At 27.4% G+C, this 17,707-nt stretch overlaps 2 protein-coding genes across 2 annotated transcripts; one reads left to right on the forward strand and one right to left on the reverse strand.

The window, feature by feature from the left end:
- The first annotated feature begins 551 nt into the window (after positions 1-551).
- On the forward strand, positions 552-13,059 carry LOC100207769 (lymphokine-activated killer T-cell-originated protein kinase). Its single transcript, XM_065798999.1, has 5 exons — positions 552-3,624; positions 10,373-10,548; positions 11,661-12,092; positions 12,166-12,294; positions 12,675-13,059. The coding sequence occupies exons 1-5, from the start codon at positions 3,464-3,466 to the stop codon at positions 12,773-12,775; spliced, it is 999 nt and encodes a 332-aa protein (XP_065655071.1). The 5' UTR covers positions 552-3,463; the 3' UTR covers positions 12,776-13,059.
- Positions 12,979-15,964, reverse strand: LOC105844431 (repetitive organellar protein). Its single transcript, XM_065798998.1, has one exon. The coding sequence runs from the start codon at positions 15,810-15,812 to the stop codon at positions 13,032-13,034; it is 2,781 nt and encodes a 926-aa protein (XP_065655070.1). The 5' UTR covers positions 15,813-15,964; the 3' UTR covers positions 12,979-13,031.
- Positions 15,965-17,707: the final 1,743 nt, after the last annotated feature.

Consider the following 17,707-nt stretch of genomic DNA (forward strand, 5'->3'; position numbering starts at 1 on the left):
AACATAGTTTTTTTATTTGTTTTATTTCTGCCAAAATGTTTGTTTTAAGATGACAGTACTTTCAACATAATTATAATAACAGTTATAAACAAAGTTTCAAAATTATGAGGGTCTTAGTTAAAATATGTCACAAAATATAAGTAACAAAATGTTATTAATTAGTTATTTATTATTTTCATATTTACTAAATTCATTACTTATTAAATTTTTTTTAGTTTTGTCAAAACATGAGAAAATGACAAAGGCAATAGTGAAATGATAGTGACAGTATAAAAAAATTTAGGTGGTTAATGTAAACTTTTTTTTGTTGTTTTAAGAGCCATTATTTATTTTAATAAATATATTGCAAAGAAAGGCATATATAAAAGGTTGCTGATTTTCTATTCCACTTTTGTTTTTTCTCCCTCAAAAAAATGTCTCATATCTTACAAGAAAAATGTATTTAAGAGTTATAATTTAAATAGTCAAGCATGTTGATTTTTAAATCTGGGAAAGTGCAAGTTAAAAAGTTTAGATATACAGTTGTTTTTTTTTATAAACAATTTTACTTTAGCACATTTACAATGCAAATGTACTGCTCTGGCTAACATGAAGAAAAAAATCTTCTTTAGAAAAACAAGCCCAAATATAACATAACAACAATAATAAATTCAATGGTTTTTAGTTCTAGAGAGTGGAATTAGGAGAAAGAAAATGACAAGCACAACAAAGGTAACCTTAGCAAACTCTGCAATGGACTGTATATTTGGTTTCCATGGATTATAGTTTTTATGAAAGGTTAGCAGTGAAAAATTTTATGAAAAGATGTAAAGTAAAGGACTCAGTACGAGTGGTATCATTTATTAAGAATATCAACAATAACGCAGTAAACAAATGAGTTTTGTTCGCGTTTAAGTTCACCAACTATTGTGAGCTGCAAATCATCACCTAAAAGTTTACCAACTATAGTGAGCTGCAAATTGTTACCTAAAAGTTCACCAACTGTTGTGAGCTGCAAATTGTTACCTAAAAGTTCAAGATCGACTGTTTTAAGCAAATTTGTGTTAAATCATAAATGTGATTTAAATTTTATGTTGTCTACTATTTTTTTATGCTGTAATGCCAGTTAGAACTTGAAAATATTTGATAATTAAAATTTATGCTAATTAATTTTACAAGCTACAACTTGCATATTTAATTTATATATTATTTATGTATAAACATATTGCTTATAATGTTTTATTAAATAATCACTGTTTTTAATTATTTATAGTTTAAATTTGCCATTGTTTCAAGACCTAAAAAATATCTAAAAAAAACAGCAAGAGTAAATAAAGCTAAGCATCAAGAAAAAAAAAGTGTCATAAAAACAGTTGATTATTTACTTTTATTACATACTAATTTTTTATTATTTCTGTTTTTTTTTAATTTTTTGATTTAATTGTTTTTGTTATTTGTAATTCATATTTTATATTTACATTACATTATATGTTTAAATTAGTTTTTTCATTTGTTAATACTACTCTGTCTTTAATTTTAATGTCATAATGTTTTTTTATCCTTTATTTTGTTAAAAAAATTTTTTTTAATCAATTGCACTATTTTAAAAATTTTTATTTAACAAACTTACTGAACTTAGTGAAAATTATAAGCAAATTGATTTTGTTGTAACAGCCTGTTTTGGACAGGGAATTACATTACATTTATGACTAATGACATAACATTAATGACAAGTAACATTACATTAATGACAAGTAACATTACATTAATAACAAATAACATTGCATTAATGATGAATAACATTGCATTAATGATGAATAACATTACATAAATGACAAATAACATTACAATAATGATGAATAACATCACATTAATGACAAATAACATTACAATAATGATGAATAATATCACATTAATGACAAATAACATAACATTTATGACAAATAACATCACATTAATGACAAATAGCGTTACATTAATGACAAATAACATTACATTAATGATGAATAACATTACATTAATGATAAATAACATTACATTAATGATGAGTAACATTACATTAATGACTAATGATATTACATTAATTACGAGTAACATTACATTAATGACGAATAACATTACATTAATAACAAATAACATTGCATTAATGATGAATAACATTACATTAATGATGAATAACATTACATTAATGACAGATAACATTACAATAATGATAAATAACATCACATTAATGACAAATAACATTACATTAATGAAGAATAACATTACATTAATGATGAATAACATTACGTTAATGACAAGTAACATTCAATAATGACAAATAACATCACATTAATGACAAATAACATTACATTAATGTCAAATAACATTAACATGCTACAAGGTAGCACTGTTTTTTAAATAACATTCTACGAGGTAGCACTGTTAAGACTGATATTGTGCATCTGGCAATAAAGTTTTATGTATCTGTTGATAAATTCTTTCTGAGAGCTAAAATTCATCAACTTAATAGTTAAATTTTTCTACTGTTAAATAAAGTGTAAAAGATGGTCCCCAACTTAAAGTAAAAAAGGATGATCTCTAACTTAAAGTATAAAGGGTGGTCCCCTACTTAAAGTATAAAGGATGATCCCCAACTTAAAGTATAAAAGATGGTCCCCAACTTAAAGTATAAAGGATGATCCCCAACTTAAAGTATAAAAGATGGTCCCCAACTTAAAGTATAAAGGATGATCCCCAACTTAAAGTATAAAAGGTGGTCCCCAACTTAAAGTATAAAGGATGATCCCCAACTTAAAGTATAAAAGATGGTCCCCAACTTAAAGTATAAAGGATGATCCCCAACTTAAAGTATAAAAGGTGGTCCCCAACTTAAAGTATAACGGATGATCCCCAACTTAAAGTATAAAGGATGGTCCCCAACTTAAAGTATAAAAGGTGGTCCTAAACTTAAAGTATAAAGGATAATCCCCAACTTAAAGTATAAAAGATGGTCCCCAACTTAAAGAACAACTTGCATATTTTGCTTTTGCTTTGAAAGGCATTTTGAAAGACACAGTTTACACAGTTTACAGTAGTTTAAAATATGTTATTGAAATATCAATTATAATTAGAATATTTTTTTTTATTTATTTTTATTATTCAAAGTTGTTAAACGACTACTCTTTTGTAATTTATTGGGGAAACTGCTGGTGTGTGGTATGCTTAATTTACATATGTAAATAATTTAACTTTAAATGTAATTTTGTCTTTTCTTGTTTATAATAGAAGATAATATGTAAAGACTAAATTTTCAACACATTTTTAGCTAGCCTATGGCAAGGCAAACTGCATTCAGTTCACAAGTTCTTTAAAGCAGTGTTCAACTTTTTCAAAAATTCTTTGAAGCAGTGTTCAACTTTTGAACAGTTCTTTGAAGCGGTGTTCTACAATTTTAGTAAAATATTTGAAGCAAATGCAAAGTTAATGTTTTTTTTAGTTTAAAATGTCTGAAATTCAATCTCAGTTTATGACACCTGTAGCTAATAAAACCGTTTCAGCTTTAAAAAGTACTTCATCAAAAACTTTTGGGAATACTCCTCTTGTAATTCCACCTTCTCCTTTTATGAAAAAACTTGGTTGTGGTACTTTTGTAACTGTTTATAGGTTAGTATTTTTTTTAAAAAAGAAACTAGGGTCTATATTTTTAACATGTTTTTTATTTATTATAATTTTTATTTTATTTTATTTTTAAACAAGTTCACTTCGGACAAGGCTGCAAGCAACCACCAAATTAGGAAAATGAAGAAAAAAAACGTTTTCGTAATTCTCTTGAATATTTGGTACTGTTCTTAAGAGTAATTTTTTATTGTAAGATATCAGTAATTACACGCTCCTCCTACACGCAGCTCCTCTCACAAAAAATTAAAAATTTAAATCAAAACAATATGCATCATACCTATCATACTATATATAAGTAGAAAGCTGTAACTTTCCTCATTCAGAAAGTTTATAATTTTAGTCTACACCTATCATACTATATATAAGTAGAAAGCTGTAACTTTCCTCATTCAGAAAGTTTATAATTTTAGTCTACACCTATCATACTATATATAAGTAGAAAGCTGTAACTTTCCTCATTCAGAAAGTTTATAATTTTAGTCTACACCTATCATACTATATATAAGTAGAAAGCTGTAACTTTCCTCATTCAGAAAGTTTATAATTTTAGTCTACACCTATCATACTATATATAAGTAGAAAGCTGTAACTTTCCTCATTCAGAAAGTTTATAATTTTAGTCTACACCTATCATACTATATATAAGTAGAAAGCTGTAACTTTCCTCATTCAGAAAGTTTATAATTTTAGTCTACACCTATCATACTATATATAAGTAGAAAGCTGTAACTTTCCTCATTCAGAAAGTTTATAATTTTAGTCTACACCTATCATACTATATATAAGTAGAAAGCTGTAACTTTCCTCATTCAGAAAGTTTATAATTTTAGTCTACACCTATCATACTATATATAAGTAGAAAGCTGTAACTTTCCTCATTCAGAAAGTTTATAATTTTAGTCTACACCTATCATACTATATATAAGTAGAAAGCTGTAACTTTCCTCATTCAGAAAGTTTATAATTTTAGTCTACACCTATCATACTATATATAAGTAGAAAGCTGTAACTTTCCTCATTCAGAAAGTTTATAATTTTAGTCTACACCTATCATACTATATATAAGTAGAAAGCTGTAACTTTCCTCATTCAGAAAGTTTATAATTTTAGTCTACACCTATCATACTATATATAAGTAGAAAGCTGTAACTTTCCTCATTCAGAAAGTTTATAATTTTAGTCTACACCTATCATACTATATATAAGTAGAAAGCTGTAACTTTCCTCATTCAGAAAGTTTATAATTTTAGTCTACACCTATCATACTATATATAAGTAGAAAGCTGTAACTTTCCTCATTCAGAAAGTTTATAATTTTAGTCTACACCTATCATAAAAACTTATTAGGACTGAAAAAAATATATAAAAATCCCTTTTTTGGTTTAATATGCCACTTTCTCATGCTGAATATAAAAAACAGAGTCAACCCTACCATCACCCAAAAGGAAAGCTAATGTTGGAAAAAAAAAAAAAAAAAGCAGGCAGTAACAACATTAGATACCTTAACTGCACAATTTAGGATTTTTACAAGTGTATAATAGGGTAGGGTGGGGTAATATGGATTGTTGGGGTAATATGGATATATTCAAGAAGTATCCATGGAGTAAGTTATCTATACATAATTCTAAAACTTGAAAATTACCAACAGTTTCTACACATAATTGGCTTCTTTTTTTTTGCGTTAACAATGTTTATATTTGATTTACATAAAGAGTTAATATATAAAACACGTTGTTTTAAAAAAAATATAAAAAACATTATGTTTTAGAACTTTTGTCTGCAGACTTCAGTAATATTACTTATGGAAGTTTAATGATGTATATTCATTAGTTGGACCATGATGTAACAATATGTAAAATTTAATTTATAAGTTCTCTAACCCATATTGATAAATAAACAAAAATCTAAAATGGGGTAAAATGGATATACAAGTAAAATAATAGTGGGGTAAAATGGATATATATAAAATCCTACTTACGTTATAGTATTTTATTACAAAAACACAAGCTACACGACATTTAAATATACATTTATGCTCACTTTTGCTTTTTAATATAGTATTATACACTTTTCAGTGACATATAATAGTTTTATATAATGCTTCTGAACTATTTACATTAAGATCATAGTTCAAATTTGTTTTCCCTGAATGGCTTAGGTAAAATTTAAACTCCCATCTAAATGTTTTATATTTTATTTTTGTATTCCTCTTTACTTTATAATTAAATTATAGACTTTATATAACTAAAGTTTGTTTTGAAATATTTTAGATAAAATAATAAAACTGAAATAAATTATTATGCCTCGTGAATACTAACGCAAGACTATTGGTACATATGATCACAGCAAACTAATGACTGCCATACAGCTTGTTAAGAAGGAGAGTCAGTATACAGTATATCAAAGTCTTCTGGAATTCCTTATGGGACATTATACAGACGATCCAATGATCAAATCCAAAGGAATGACAAAAGAATCGGAAGCGGTCGTGGGTTTGTTTTGAATAATTCTAAGGAAAATCTTCTAGTAGAAGCCTTGATGTACTTAGCTGATAAGGATTTTCCACAAGATAGAGAAGATATCAAACTGATGGTTAAATCCTATATAACATTTATTGGCAAAAAAACTCTATTCAAAGATGACAAGCCAGGGAAAGACTGGTGCATGTCTTTTGAAAAAAGATGGAATGTAGTCCTTGGAAAAAGAAAACCTGAACTTTTGACAAAAGCAAGAGCTAATGATCTTTCTCTAAAAACATTGACAGATTTTTTTGAGTTATATGAGAAGACATTAAACAATAATAATTTATTTGATAGACCACATTGCATATTTAATTTAGATGAAACAGGTTTACGTACAGATCCTACAGCAGGAAAAATCTTTGTTCGTAAAACATCAAAAACAGCCTATTACATTGCTCCATCATGTGGTAAATCAATGTATACTTTACTGTTTTGTGGGTCAGCAAATGGACAGTGTCTACCTCCCTTTGTCGTCTACAAAGCCATCTACCTTTATGATGCATGGTGTCAAAATGGACCAGAAAATGCAATGTATGGTGTAACAAAATCCGGTTGGATTGAGGACTATATTTTTGAAAGTTCGATTGACAGGTTTATTATACATGTAAAGGATTATGAAAAGCCTTTGTTGCTGCTATGTGATGGACACAACAGCCATATAACATATTTTACTGTTAAAAAGGCTCTGGAGAATCATATAATTTTACTTTGCTTACCTCCGAACACAAGTCATGCACTACAACCTCTTGATGTTGGTTTTTTGCTCCATTGAAATCCCATTGGAAGAAAATCCTTAAAGATTGGTCAGAGAAAGCAGACATAAAAATGTTGACAAGTCTGTATTTCCAACTTTACTAAAAGCTCTTATCAGTAAGATAGATAACAAACTCCTGAAAAGTGGTTTTAATGGTAGTGGTCTTTACTCTGTTGACAAATCAAAACCTATGAAAAAGATAGTGAATATGCAACCAAAGCATGAGGAAGTAGATAAGTTTAACAAAAAAGAAAATGTTGTAAAAAACCTGCAAAGAGCAATCGATTCTGTACTTACACCTAGCCCAAGTCAACCTACACTGACAGCACTTGCAAATTCATAAAAAAAACCCAGAGCACGTGTCCAGGCCAAAAAGGGAGAAATTTTAACAGCACAAGATGTTGTCGCAAGGTTACAAGAAGAAGAAAAGAATAAAGCTGAAAAGAAGACTGTATCAGTAAGTAAAAGAAAACTGCTTGTCATAACTAATACAGTTTGACTTTTTAAATACGTGAAAAGCATTAAGTGTGATATCAAATCAAATATAATGAGTATCCTTATATCAAATATAATGAGTATCCGCATTACCCCACCAATGGGGTAATTTGGATATATGAAAGGTGTTGTTAAAAGAGGATTAGTATGTTAGTTATTTAAAATATATTTATGTTTTACTCATTGTGATTTTATTGTATACACCCTGAATGTAAAGAAAAATAACAAAAGTTTTTATGGTGGTTTTTAACTAAAAAAAAAAATTATGTTAGAAAAAAATATATCTAAAATTCTATCTGTATTACCCCTCCCCATCCTATGTCCCATCAAGCTCCAGAAAAATAAGAAGCCATTGTGGAGAAATTGAAAAACAAGTAAGAAAATTTTCAAAAGCATTATTTGTCTATGAATATTCAGTTGGAAAATCAAAGTTTGTATGTGTACATCAACTACATGTGCTTTTGTCTAGTTTAATTGCTTGTTTTTGTCAAATGCTTGTTTTTGTCAACAACACCTGAACATAATCCTTGAAACACTGCACAAGTTTGATTAAATTTTTCCATTGTATTCATATGAATTTCCTCCTAGAAATGTATCTGATAGTGCAAATGAATTTTTTTATTTAAACATGTACATCATGCAAAGATGTTGCAAAGTTTCATTATTGTTATGCTTTAAATAAAATTGACAAAAATAAGTGCAGTACTTGGTACCAATTGTATAAAGTTCTGGAAAGTAATGGAAAAGAGTATATTAATAAAGTTGATAAAAAAAAAGGAAAGTTGATGATCTTTACAGTACCTTTTCAAAATCTCTACCTTTATTTCTTTGAATAGAAACAGTTCAAGTTATATGATCAAATGACCCAATTTTAGAGTGATCCATTCTTCAAGTGAATTTTGCTGAAAGTTTTTCAACTACGTGGCAAGATGAAGTGCAGTCAACACATTGGTACAAGAAGCAAGTTACTGTGTTTACTGCTGTATTTTGCTACCAAGTTCATCAGCTGTTTTAGATGATTTAAGCCATTCGAAGAAATCTAATTTTGTATTTGTTCATAAATAATATCTAACAATGTTAAAGTGCAAAATCTAAAGTAAAGTACCAATAACTTAAAATTTAATATTTTGTTTTTAAGAAAAATTATACAAATACAATAAAAAAGTTTGAAGTTGATGCATTATTCAAAAAAGCAAAACCAGGTGTATTTACTGCACATCAAATAATGGAACAAATAATGGAACAAATAAAATGTGACCCCATTTAAGTGAAAATTATCTAGTGAAACAACTTATAACTTCAGATAAAATCACCAAAATACTTTAAAACGTGTATATAAATTTGACAATGACATAACATGGGTGTGTTCTAAGTCAACTAAATATGAATTTTTTTTAATGAGAATGAAAATTGACTTATTATTTCTTTAATACATTTATACTGAGTTTTAAATTTATTTAAAAAAAACCATTAACCTGGTATATAAACACCCAAAAGCATCTGGCCATGTTGTGATGTCACATGATGTTTACTACTAGTAATTCAAAGATATGCCTCATCGAAAATTTGATTTAAAAATTATTTTTTAGCTGTAAAACCTTTAAGAGCATGGTCTAAACCTTTTGTTTAATGCCAATGTTTGTCAATCTGGTCTAAAATTACCAACAAAAAAAGCTCTTAAATAGTAGGTAATGTTGGACCTTAAAAGAAGCGAAATTATGATTAAATGTCAACAATAATTTGATGTTTTATATACAAATGTTTATTACATTTTATAATTGCTTTTTAACATAAAATAAAAACAAAATTTTACAGTTTTTAAAATGATTTCTTTTCATATCTATGAAATAAATTATGAAAATTTTATATAAAATATGATTGTTTTTGAAATTTTTATGTAATCCTCATTATTTTTTATATAATTTTATTTACTTTTATTTACTTATTTAATTTTACTTATTTTGAAACCCGACATGACTAACTTTGAAAGAACTTTTTTTTTTTGTGGTAATGTTTGGACTTGTCTGAAGTTTTGACCCTTAAACAAAATTTTTATTTTAAGAATAGTGTTATTTTAATATATAAAATACATTTAGGGATTAAGAGCAGATATTTTTCAAAAAAATTAAAAACTCTTTCTCAAGAGAATTGCATCCAAACACATTTATTGACAATGTTACAATCGATTTATAGTTTATTAATAATAAAATTTATAGTAGTTTAAAGAAGGAGGAGTTCGAGCAACTTTAGAGAAAAAGAACATTTACAAACAGTTTATAAATGAGATGAAGTTATTTAGATTCATTTGAAGTGTTTACTGAAATTTTTAATAATGTATACATATTACTGTTTGTGTGAATACAGTCAGTGAGAGTGTTTATTTTTATGAATTTATGAAAAGTTTATGAAAATAATTTATGCACATGTAAAAATGAACAATTCAAAGTAATTAAACTAGTTGATTAAAGCAAAATAGAAAGCAAAACCAGTACAGGATAAGGAAGTTAGTTTTGCCAAGTTTTTATTGAATAAAAACAATGATATAGAAGTTAGTTGTGTAAAGATTTTATAATAATATGGAATAAAGTGACGATTTCCAGTTTAACTTTTTGAATATTATCCAAGAAAAAAAATTCAGATTGTTAGAGCCAATTTTTATGATCCATTGATTCTTATTGTTTTTAAACTATTATTTCAAACTTTATTTATTGGTAAGCCTGATTGAGATGATAAGTTAACAATTGAAATTCAAGAAATATGGTTGTTAACAAAACTGAAAGTTAATGCCAGATTCTTATTCATGCAGTTTTTTATGTTAAAATAAAAACAAATGGTTTTTTTTTAATTTTAAAATGACAATTATATGGCAGATTGTATTAAATGTAAAAGAATTTGTGGGAAAACTTTACACGGTCCTGTTTTTTTATTTATTTACAAAAATTGAATATAAAAGTTTGTTTAGGTACAAGCGTATTGATCCATCAGGCGATGTTGCTTCCCCTTGGGCTTTGAAAAAAGCTAAACATGGCCATGCACGAAAATCTATTAAACAAAGACTTACAAATGAAGCAGAAATTTTGCGCTCACTAAACCATCCGAATATTGTTGCTTTTAAAAACTTTTGTCAGACTAGTCAAGGTTTTTCAAACTTTTGTATATTTTAAAAATTATGTGTGTGTGTATATATATATATATATATATATATATATATATATATATATATATATAATTTCTTTTTAGCATCAAATACCTAAAAATTCTAATAAAAGAAACTTTTACCAATGCTTTTATTTACTCTGTCTCTGTCTGTTTATCTGCGAGCATCAAATCTTGCAATCAATTTTTGAGTCTCTTTCTGATGATAGATTTTCTTCAAATTTTGCATATTTACTCTTGCTTGATGACAATACAATATTCAATAATTAGTTTTGTAATAAGTCAATTAATTTAGTTAATTTTAATTAAGTTTACTTTTTATTAGGAAAAAAGAATAATAATTTTTAAAATAAGAATATTGATTGTTTTCATACTTCTACGCGTTTAGCATATTTGGATAAGGTGTTGACTTCGTAAACGGAATGTCTGTGGTTCGAGACCCGCATCTTCCTAATTTTTTTTGTTTTTTTACACACACATACAGCAGAATGCTAATAAAATAAAATAGTAATATAAGAAAAAATTGATTGCAAAATTTGTGTTTTAACAATATATAAAAGCATCAAGTTTTAAAAATTCGTTTTTAGTTTTACTTAATTTGTGAAAAGCCTTTTAATTTAATTGGCAAGTAGTTTCGCCAATATAACAGGATTAACATCCTGCACATTCAAATTTATTTAAATACCCTATTTAACCAAACAAAATCTGAACTCAATCATCAAAAAAAGTCTTAAGCCTGTCACCGTAACTTTCGTTTTCTCTAGATTCCTTTTGATTCTAAATTCCTTTGTAAGATTCCTTTTGATTTTAAATCATCTGTTGTCTATCAGTTTCATTGTGCAGGATGTAAATCTCGTTTTTTTGCCATATCATAACGTATCGCCATTTAAAAATAAATTTAAATGTTTAAAATAACAAATTAAATTATCACGATGAATTTAATTATAATCAATACATATATTCATATATATATATATATATATATATATATATATATATATATATATATATATATATATATATATATATATATATATATATATATATAAACACATTTATTTATTAATTGAACAGTTACTTTTTCTGATTTTAAGGTGACATGTATCTGTCAATGGAAGATTGTGGAAAAGGATTAGATAGCATAATAATGAACAAACAGCAAGATGATGATATGTTTACATCGACGCAAATATTAAAAGTTTCGTATTCACTTGCGAAGGCTTTAGATTACCTTCATAATATTAAAAAACTGCTCCATGGAGACTTAAAAAGTGGAAACGTGCTTATTAAAGACAATTTTAGTCAAGTTAAGCTTTGTGATTTTGGTGTTTCGATTTTTCTTAAAGATGATTTAAGTGGTCCGACAAACGAAAATGCTTCATATGTAGGTTCGGAACCATGGATAAGTCGCGAAGTTATTGAAGATTCGATTATTACAGACAAAGCAGATATATTTGCATATGGATTAGTAATATGGGAAATGCTTGCTCTTGATGTACCTCATGTGGCCCTTATGACTGAGTCAGGTAACTTTTTTCATTATTTAGTTTCTTTGTACTTTGTTTTACGTTATAGAAAATAATAATCTTTGACATTCAGCGGATTTGGATGGAAGTTTTTCCGATACTTCTAACTCCTCATTGACTTATCAAGCGTATTACGATGCTCTGGGAACAAGACCACCCTTGCCAGATCACGTTTATGATAAATCATATGAATCTGTTATAGGTATATTTATATTATATTTTTTTAAATCTTTCATATACTAAAAAAATTTTTTAAAAATAATAAAGTAAAAATAAGTTATAGTAAATTTGAAGTTTATTAATAAGTTGTATTTCATGCACTGACAAGATATAAACAACGTAAGCGTTAAAATGTTATGTAGTTTGTACTCTAATTTATTTATGAAGTTTTTTTTTCTGCAGTCTCCTTTGAAAGGGTTGCATTTCCTGGCTCGTACGATTATAATTTTACACTCTACTTGATAAGATATACACAAAACTTAATAGAAAATATGACACACGATCATATATTTAAAGTATGATCTCAGGACTTTAAGATTTCACTTTATATTTTAATGTTAAAAATTACCTTTATATTTTCAGCAATTTTTGTTTGCTGTACGAATGAAAATTATAAAGAACGACCAAATGCAAAATGTCTTGTAGAAAGCGTTTCTTTGATAATCGATAACATGGAAGTTTAAAATGGTTGGATTCTTCGAGTATTGGGCATAATCTATGAAGTTGTTGATATTCGTTCACACTGTTTTAAATATATAGGAAGTGGCATTATACGGTTAGAACTTAGAAACACCTAAAGAATATTATTTGCTTAGGAACTTAAAGAAACATACTATCTGCTTAGGAACACCTAAAGGAACTTATTATCTGCTTAGGAACACCTAAATATATACAACTTATTTATTATTGTGATAAAAAATTTTAATACAATGTATATTTTTAATCGGATGACCACATTCTTTGTGAGCGAGCGAACTCTTGATTTACCTTATTGATAATAGACGATACATCCGCGTTACTAGGTCTATAAACTATGGACTTGAAGTTTTTTTCGCTTTTCATATTCTGTTCTTCCTGCTCTGAAAATTTTAAGCGATTAACTTTTCCCAACGTTTTTTCCTCCCACTTTCTTACTTCTTGGAACCATTGGTTCGGTATTGAAACCCCTTCATTTTTTAACAGTAATGTTTGGTTCTGAACTTGCTGAATAAGGTTTTCTACAGTTTCGTTGTTTTCCATATATCCAGAATCTTGGAAACTATCTCGGGTTTCTAAAATTTGTGAAAATCTAGAACCCTCCTGTCTTATTTGATTAGATAATGGTGGTGAAAGCGCGCTCTCGCCTGCATGGCAAAAACTTTCCGAGTGTAAACTTTGGCTAAGTTTATTTTGCATCCAGGTTCTTATTTTAAAGTTTACTTTACGTTGCAAATTTTCTATATGTTTTTTTTTATAGTATTGACTGTCTTTTAAGTTATCTTGTTCGTTAATACTGCTCTGCTTATTGTCAGAAGAATATTCATAACGTAAATTGATTGAGTCGTGCGTTGAAATATATGTTTCTGCAACTGATGTAATAGAGTTTTTTTTATCTTGGATTATTCTGTTTAGCTTTTCTGAGAGATAAAGGAGAATTTGCGTTGTTTCTTTGTTGGTCGTTTTTTTTTCTAGTTCTACTAATAATGAACGTCTAACAAACTCCGTTATTTGCATTTGACAATCGAGCTGCACTTGGGCGTTTTCCAACTTTGATTCCTGATGTTTTAATCGCATACTAACATCAAAGAGTTCTTTCTTAAGTTTTGATATAGTATTTTCGTACATGATCTCTTTCCAAAGAAAATCTTCAATACTTTGTGAACTATTATTGTTTGAAAGCTGGTTTGTTTCTATTTCGATATTTGTAATTACCACAGAATTTTCTTTGACAGGCGTTATATGTTCCTCTAACTTATTTAATGAATAGCTTTCTACTTCTAATGATTCGCTAGTGCTGTTAATTTTTTCTTTGCTCTTTTCTTCCAAAGATTCGTCAGCGATTTTTACCTCCGTCACTTCGGTGTCGAAGTTTTTTTTGCATTTAATGTCCTTTTCTTCTACGTTTGCCACATCGGTGTTAATTTCGCTTTTACGCTTGATATCTTCGGGTTCTTTATCTTCCTTGTGAAGTTTTTCTATTTCTTCTTCTAGTACGTGTATTTGCTCTTCTTTAAAAACTAACTTTGATTCGATGTTGTCTAATTTTAATTTGTTTTCAATGAGTTCAGATTTAATTAAATTTAGTTCGGCTGTTAGTTCCCCAATTTCGTTTTGATACTTCTTTGTTAAGTTTTCTATTTCTATATTCCGCTCACAAATGGTTTCTTGAAGCTGAGCGTGCAACAGTTTTTCACTTTCAAACATTGTTTCAAAACTCTTTAAGTTATTAGAATGTTCCGCTTGAAGTTTATCGTGTACGATTATAAGTTCACTTAAGTTATTATTTAATTCTAATAAAGTTGTATCTTGATTTTCAACTTTTGATTTAAGTAAGTTTATTTCGCTTGCATGTTCATCTTTTTCCTGGCGCATTCTGGATTCAACTTCAACAACTTTTTTTTTTTCTGAGTCTAGTTCCGTTGTCAATTCATCAATTGTTTTTGGTTTTGGTTTTAATGTTAATTCAGGGATCGATTTTCTACTTGACTTATTATTTGCATCTGTTACTGATTTTTTACTTGTGTTGGCACCTTTTGATTTACTGCTTGTGTTAAGATTCGTTAATGATTGGTTGGTTGTGTTAGTACTTGTTGCTGATTTATTAATTACTTTAGTGCTTGTGTTAACGCTTGTTGCTGATTTAACACTTGCAGCTGGTTTGCTAGTTGGATTAGTGCTTATTACAGATTTTGTTGATTCTTTTTTAGAAAGATCCGGTTTTTTATTAATATTTTGTTTTGAAAGAATTCCATTTTTTGTAGAATGAAGAGTTTCTTTTTTAAAGCTATCATTTGATGTTGTTTTTTGCGTTAATTTTGTTTCTATTGTTATTTTCGTTTTCTCTATTTCTACATTTTCTTTTTTTTGTAAATTTATTTCTTGTGTTTCTATTGGGTTTTCGTTTTCATTTTTTCTGATTTCATGATTTTTTTCGTTTATTTCAACGTTTAGCTTCTCGTTTAATGCGTTTATCTTCTCGTTTAAAACGTTAGTTTCTGTAATTTTTTCTTTTATTTCAGCTTTCAGTTTCTTGTTTAAAACGTCTAGCTTCTCGTTCAAAGCGTTAGTTTCTGTGATTTTTTCGTCTTTTTGTTTTATAATTTCTGTTAGATTACTATTAATTGTTTCCAAGCAACAGATATTTTGTTTAGAACTTTGACTTAAAGTTTGTAAACTTTCTTCTTTTTTTGCTAAGGTTTGCCTTAAAACGATCATTTCAACAGATTTTTTGTCATTTTCTATTTCTAATTTAGTTACAAGTTGTATCAAGTCTTTTATTTGACAAGAATATTCATTGTTTTTATTCTCGGAAGTAGAAAATTCTTCGAGTTTTTTTTTTAGTTCTCCTAATAAATTTTGATCCTCTCTAGTTTTTTGCTCTTCGTCTTTTTCGTTTATCTTTGTACAGTATACTCTACAAAGCGTTTCGATTTCATCTCTGCTTTCAGAAGTTATATGGCCAATTGTTTCCTCATTTGTTGAGTTTTCTGTACTAGTTCCCTCAATAACGGGTGTGTTCATATTATTTCAAGGAATATTGAAGCAATAATTCAACAAAAAAAATGTGTAAAAAACTATTTATTTTTATTCTTGCAAAGCCACAAATACGTAAACTGTTTTTATTCGAACGAAATCGATCAAGTTACCGTTTTACTAACGTCATTTTGAAAGCAAAACACATTCTTATTAAAAATTTATTTTTTTAAATAAAAAATTGTGGACGATTAACAAAGCTTTATTTACTTTAAAATATACGACAAATAAAAAATCTTTACTTATTGTCGTTGGGGCGTCACGTTTTCGATAAAAATATAATCAAAATTTTAAACTTTTTCTTTTTCCTTTCACCTTAAATATAATCGCTTTTTTATAACCGTTTTTAATTTTTTTTCTTTTTTTTTTTTTTTTAATTAGAGGTTAGTTTTTAAATCTTGAATGGAAATAAAATAGATAAAAATAAATAGCAAGATATAAATACTACGATATAAATATAGTAAATAAGTAAAGTGATTTCAGGATTTAAAAAACGTAACAGGAGCTCGTTTTATAACTTTTGTTTTAGTTTGATTTCTACTGAGTTCTTTGAATTTTTTAGATTATTGTTTTAATTTTTTTTCCCTATAATTATCTTGATTTCGCGGCAATACGTGTATTTTAGTGTGTCAAATTAAAATGAAAAAATGCCAAGTTAAAGTTAAAAGTGCTAAATTAAAATAAAAAGGCTAAAATAAAGTGAAAAATGATAAATTAAATGGAAAAAATGTCAAATTATAATGAAAATTAGCCAACGCAAAAAGGTGTAGTTTTACAACTTTTTTCGTTTAGTGCTTTACTTGTGATTAACAAACCAACGCAAATTCCTATTATACAAACTTTAAACTAACATAAATATTTATAACAATGACCATTTTCCAGATTTTCTAAACTTTAAATACTGATAGTTGGGATGGCAAAAATCCCGGACATTTTCAATCCCGGGATTTAGGGATTGAAAAAGTTGTCCCCGGGAAATCCCGGTATATCCCTGGATTGAATAGAAAAAAACGCAATTGTAGAAAGACATAAGAAGAACTAACGTTACTTATGAAATACTTAAAATTAATTTAATTACGATATAAATACTTCATTCATTAATGAACCTAAGTAATTTAAATTATAAAACAATACCTTAAAATGATAACACAGTATAAATAAAAATAATAACTAAAAATAGTATGAAAATGCATGAATATACATGAGTTATATTTGTTTTTGAAAGTACTACCCTAAAAAATCAAAGTATCAATCATTTCATCGCTTAATCGTATTTGATTTTTTGATCATAAAAACTGAGAATGCTTTTTCGGAATCCATACTTGTTGGCCGTATAGATAATATATAATCATGGTTTTTTAAAGGTGGTCTGATCATAAGCTACTACTTTCAAATAACAGTATTTCTTTTTGAATTTCATAAGTTATTTTTTACCTTTATATCTTGTGTTCGTATTGCTGCCAATCTTTTTTCAATCACTTCATTTAACTTGTTCATTTTGATTGTTTTGTCATTAATCTACTCAAGTCTGATATACTAAGCTCAAGAAGATATACTAAGCTTCTTAACGGTGTTCTCCACTTTTAAATTCGGTGACTCATAGCATTATACAATTGTTTTCCTATTTTAGATTGTTGTTCATTTAGTTTTGTCAACATAAACTTTTATGCATTGTCAGAAGAAATTAAAGTTGCGTCTTGTCGACAAAGTGCTACCACAGTTGCTTTATCGGGAGTAAAAGTACTACTAAATCAGATATCATTCTACATTCTTTCTCGTTCATCTTAATTGAATCATCAATGTTGGAATCTAATTCTAAATTTAGAATTGCCTTTTTAGCACAATAATTTTATTTTTTAAGTTCTCATTTAAGCTGCTACATC

Source organism: Hydra vulgaris, chromosome 06 (genome assembly GCF_038396675.1).
Source record: "Hydra vulgaris chromosome 06, alternate assembly HydraT2T_AEP".
In the NCBI taxonomy this organism is placed as follows: domain Eukaryota; kingdom Metazoa; phylum Cnidaria; class Hydrozoa; order Anthoathecata; family Hydridae; genus Hydra; species Hydra vulgaris.

What these genes read in the sequence shown, in the direction of transcription:
- LOC105844431 (XM_065798998.1), bottom strand. Translation starts at nt 15,812, where the DNA reads ATGAACACACCCGTTATTGAGGGAACTAGTACAGAAAACTCAACAAAT.
- LOC100207769 (XM_065798999.1), top strand. Translation starts at nt 3,464, where the DNA reads ATGTCTGAAATTCAATCTCAGTTTATGACACCTGTAGCTAATAAAACC. An exon ending in GGCCCTTATGACTGAGTCAG is followed by an intron (nt 12,093 to 12,165) that starts GTAACTTTTTTC and finishes TTTGACATTCAG; the next exon opens with CGGATTTGGATGGAAGTTTT. An exon ending in ATCATATGAATCTGTTATAG is followed by an intron (nt 12,295 to 12,674) that starts GTATATTTATAT and finishes TTATATTTTCAG; the next exon opens with CAATTTTTGTTTGCTGTACG.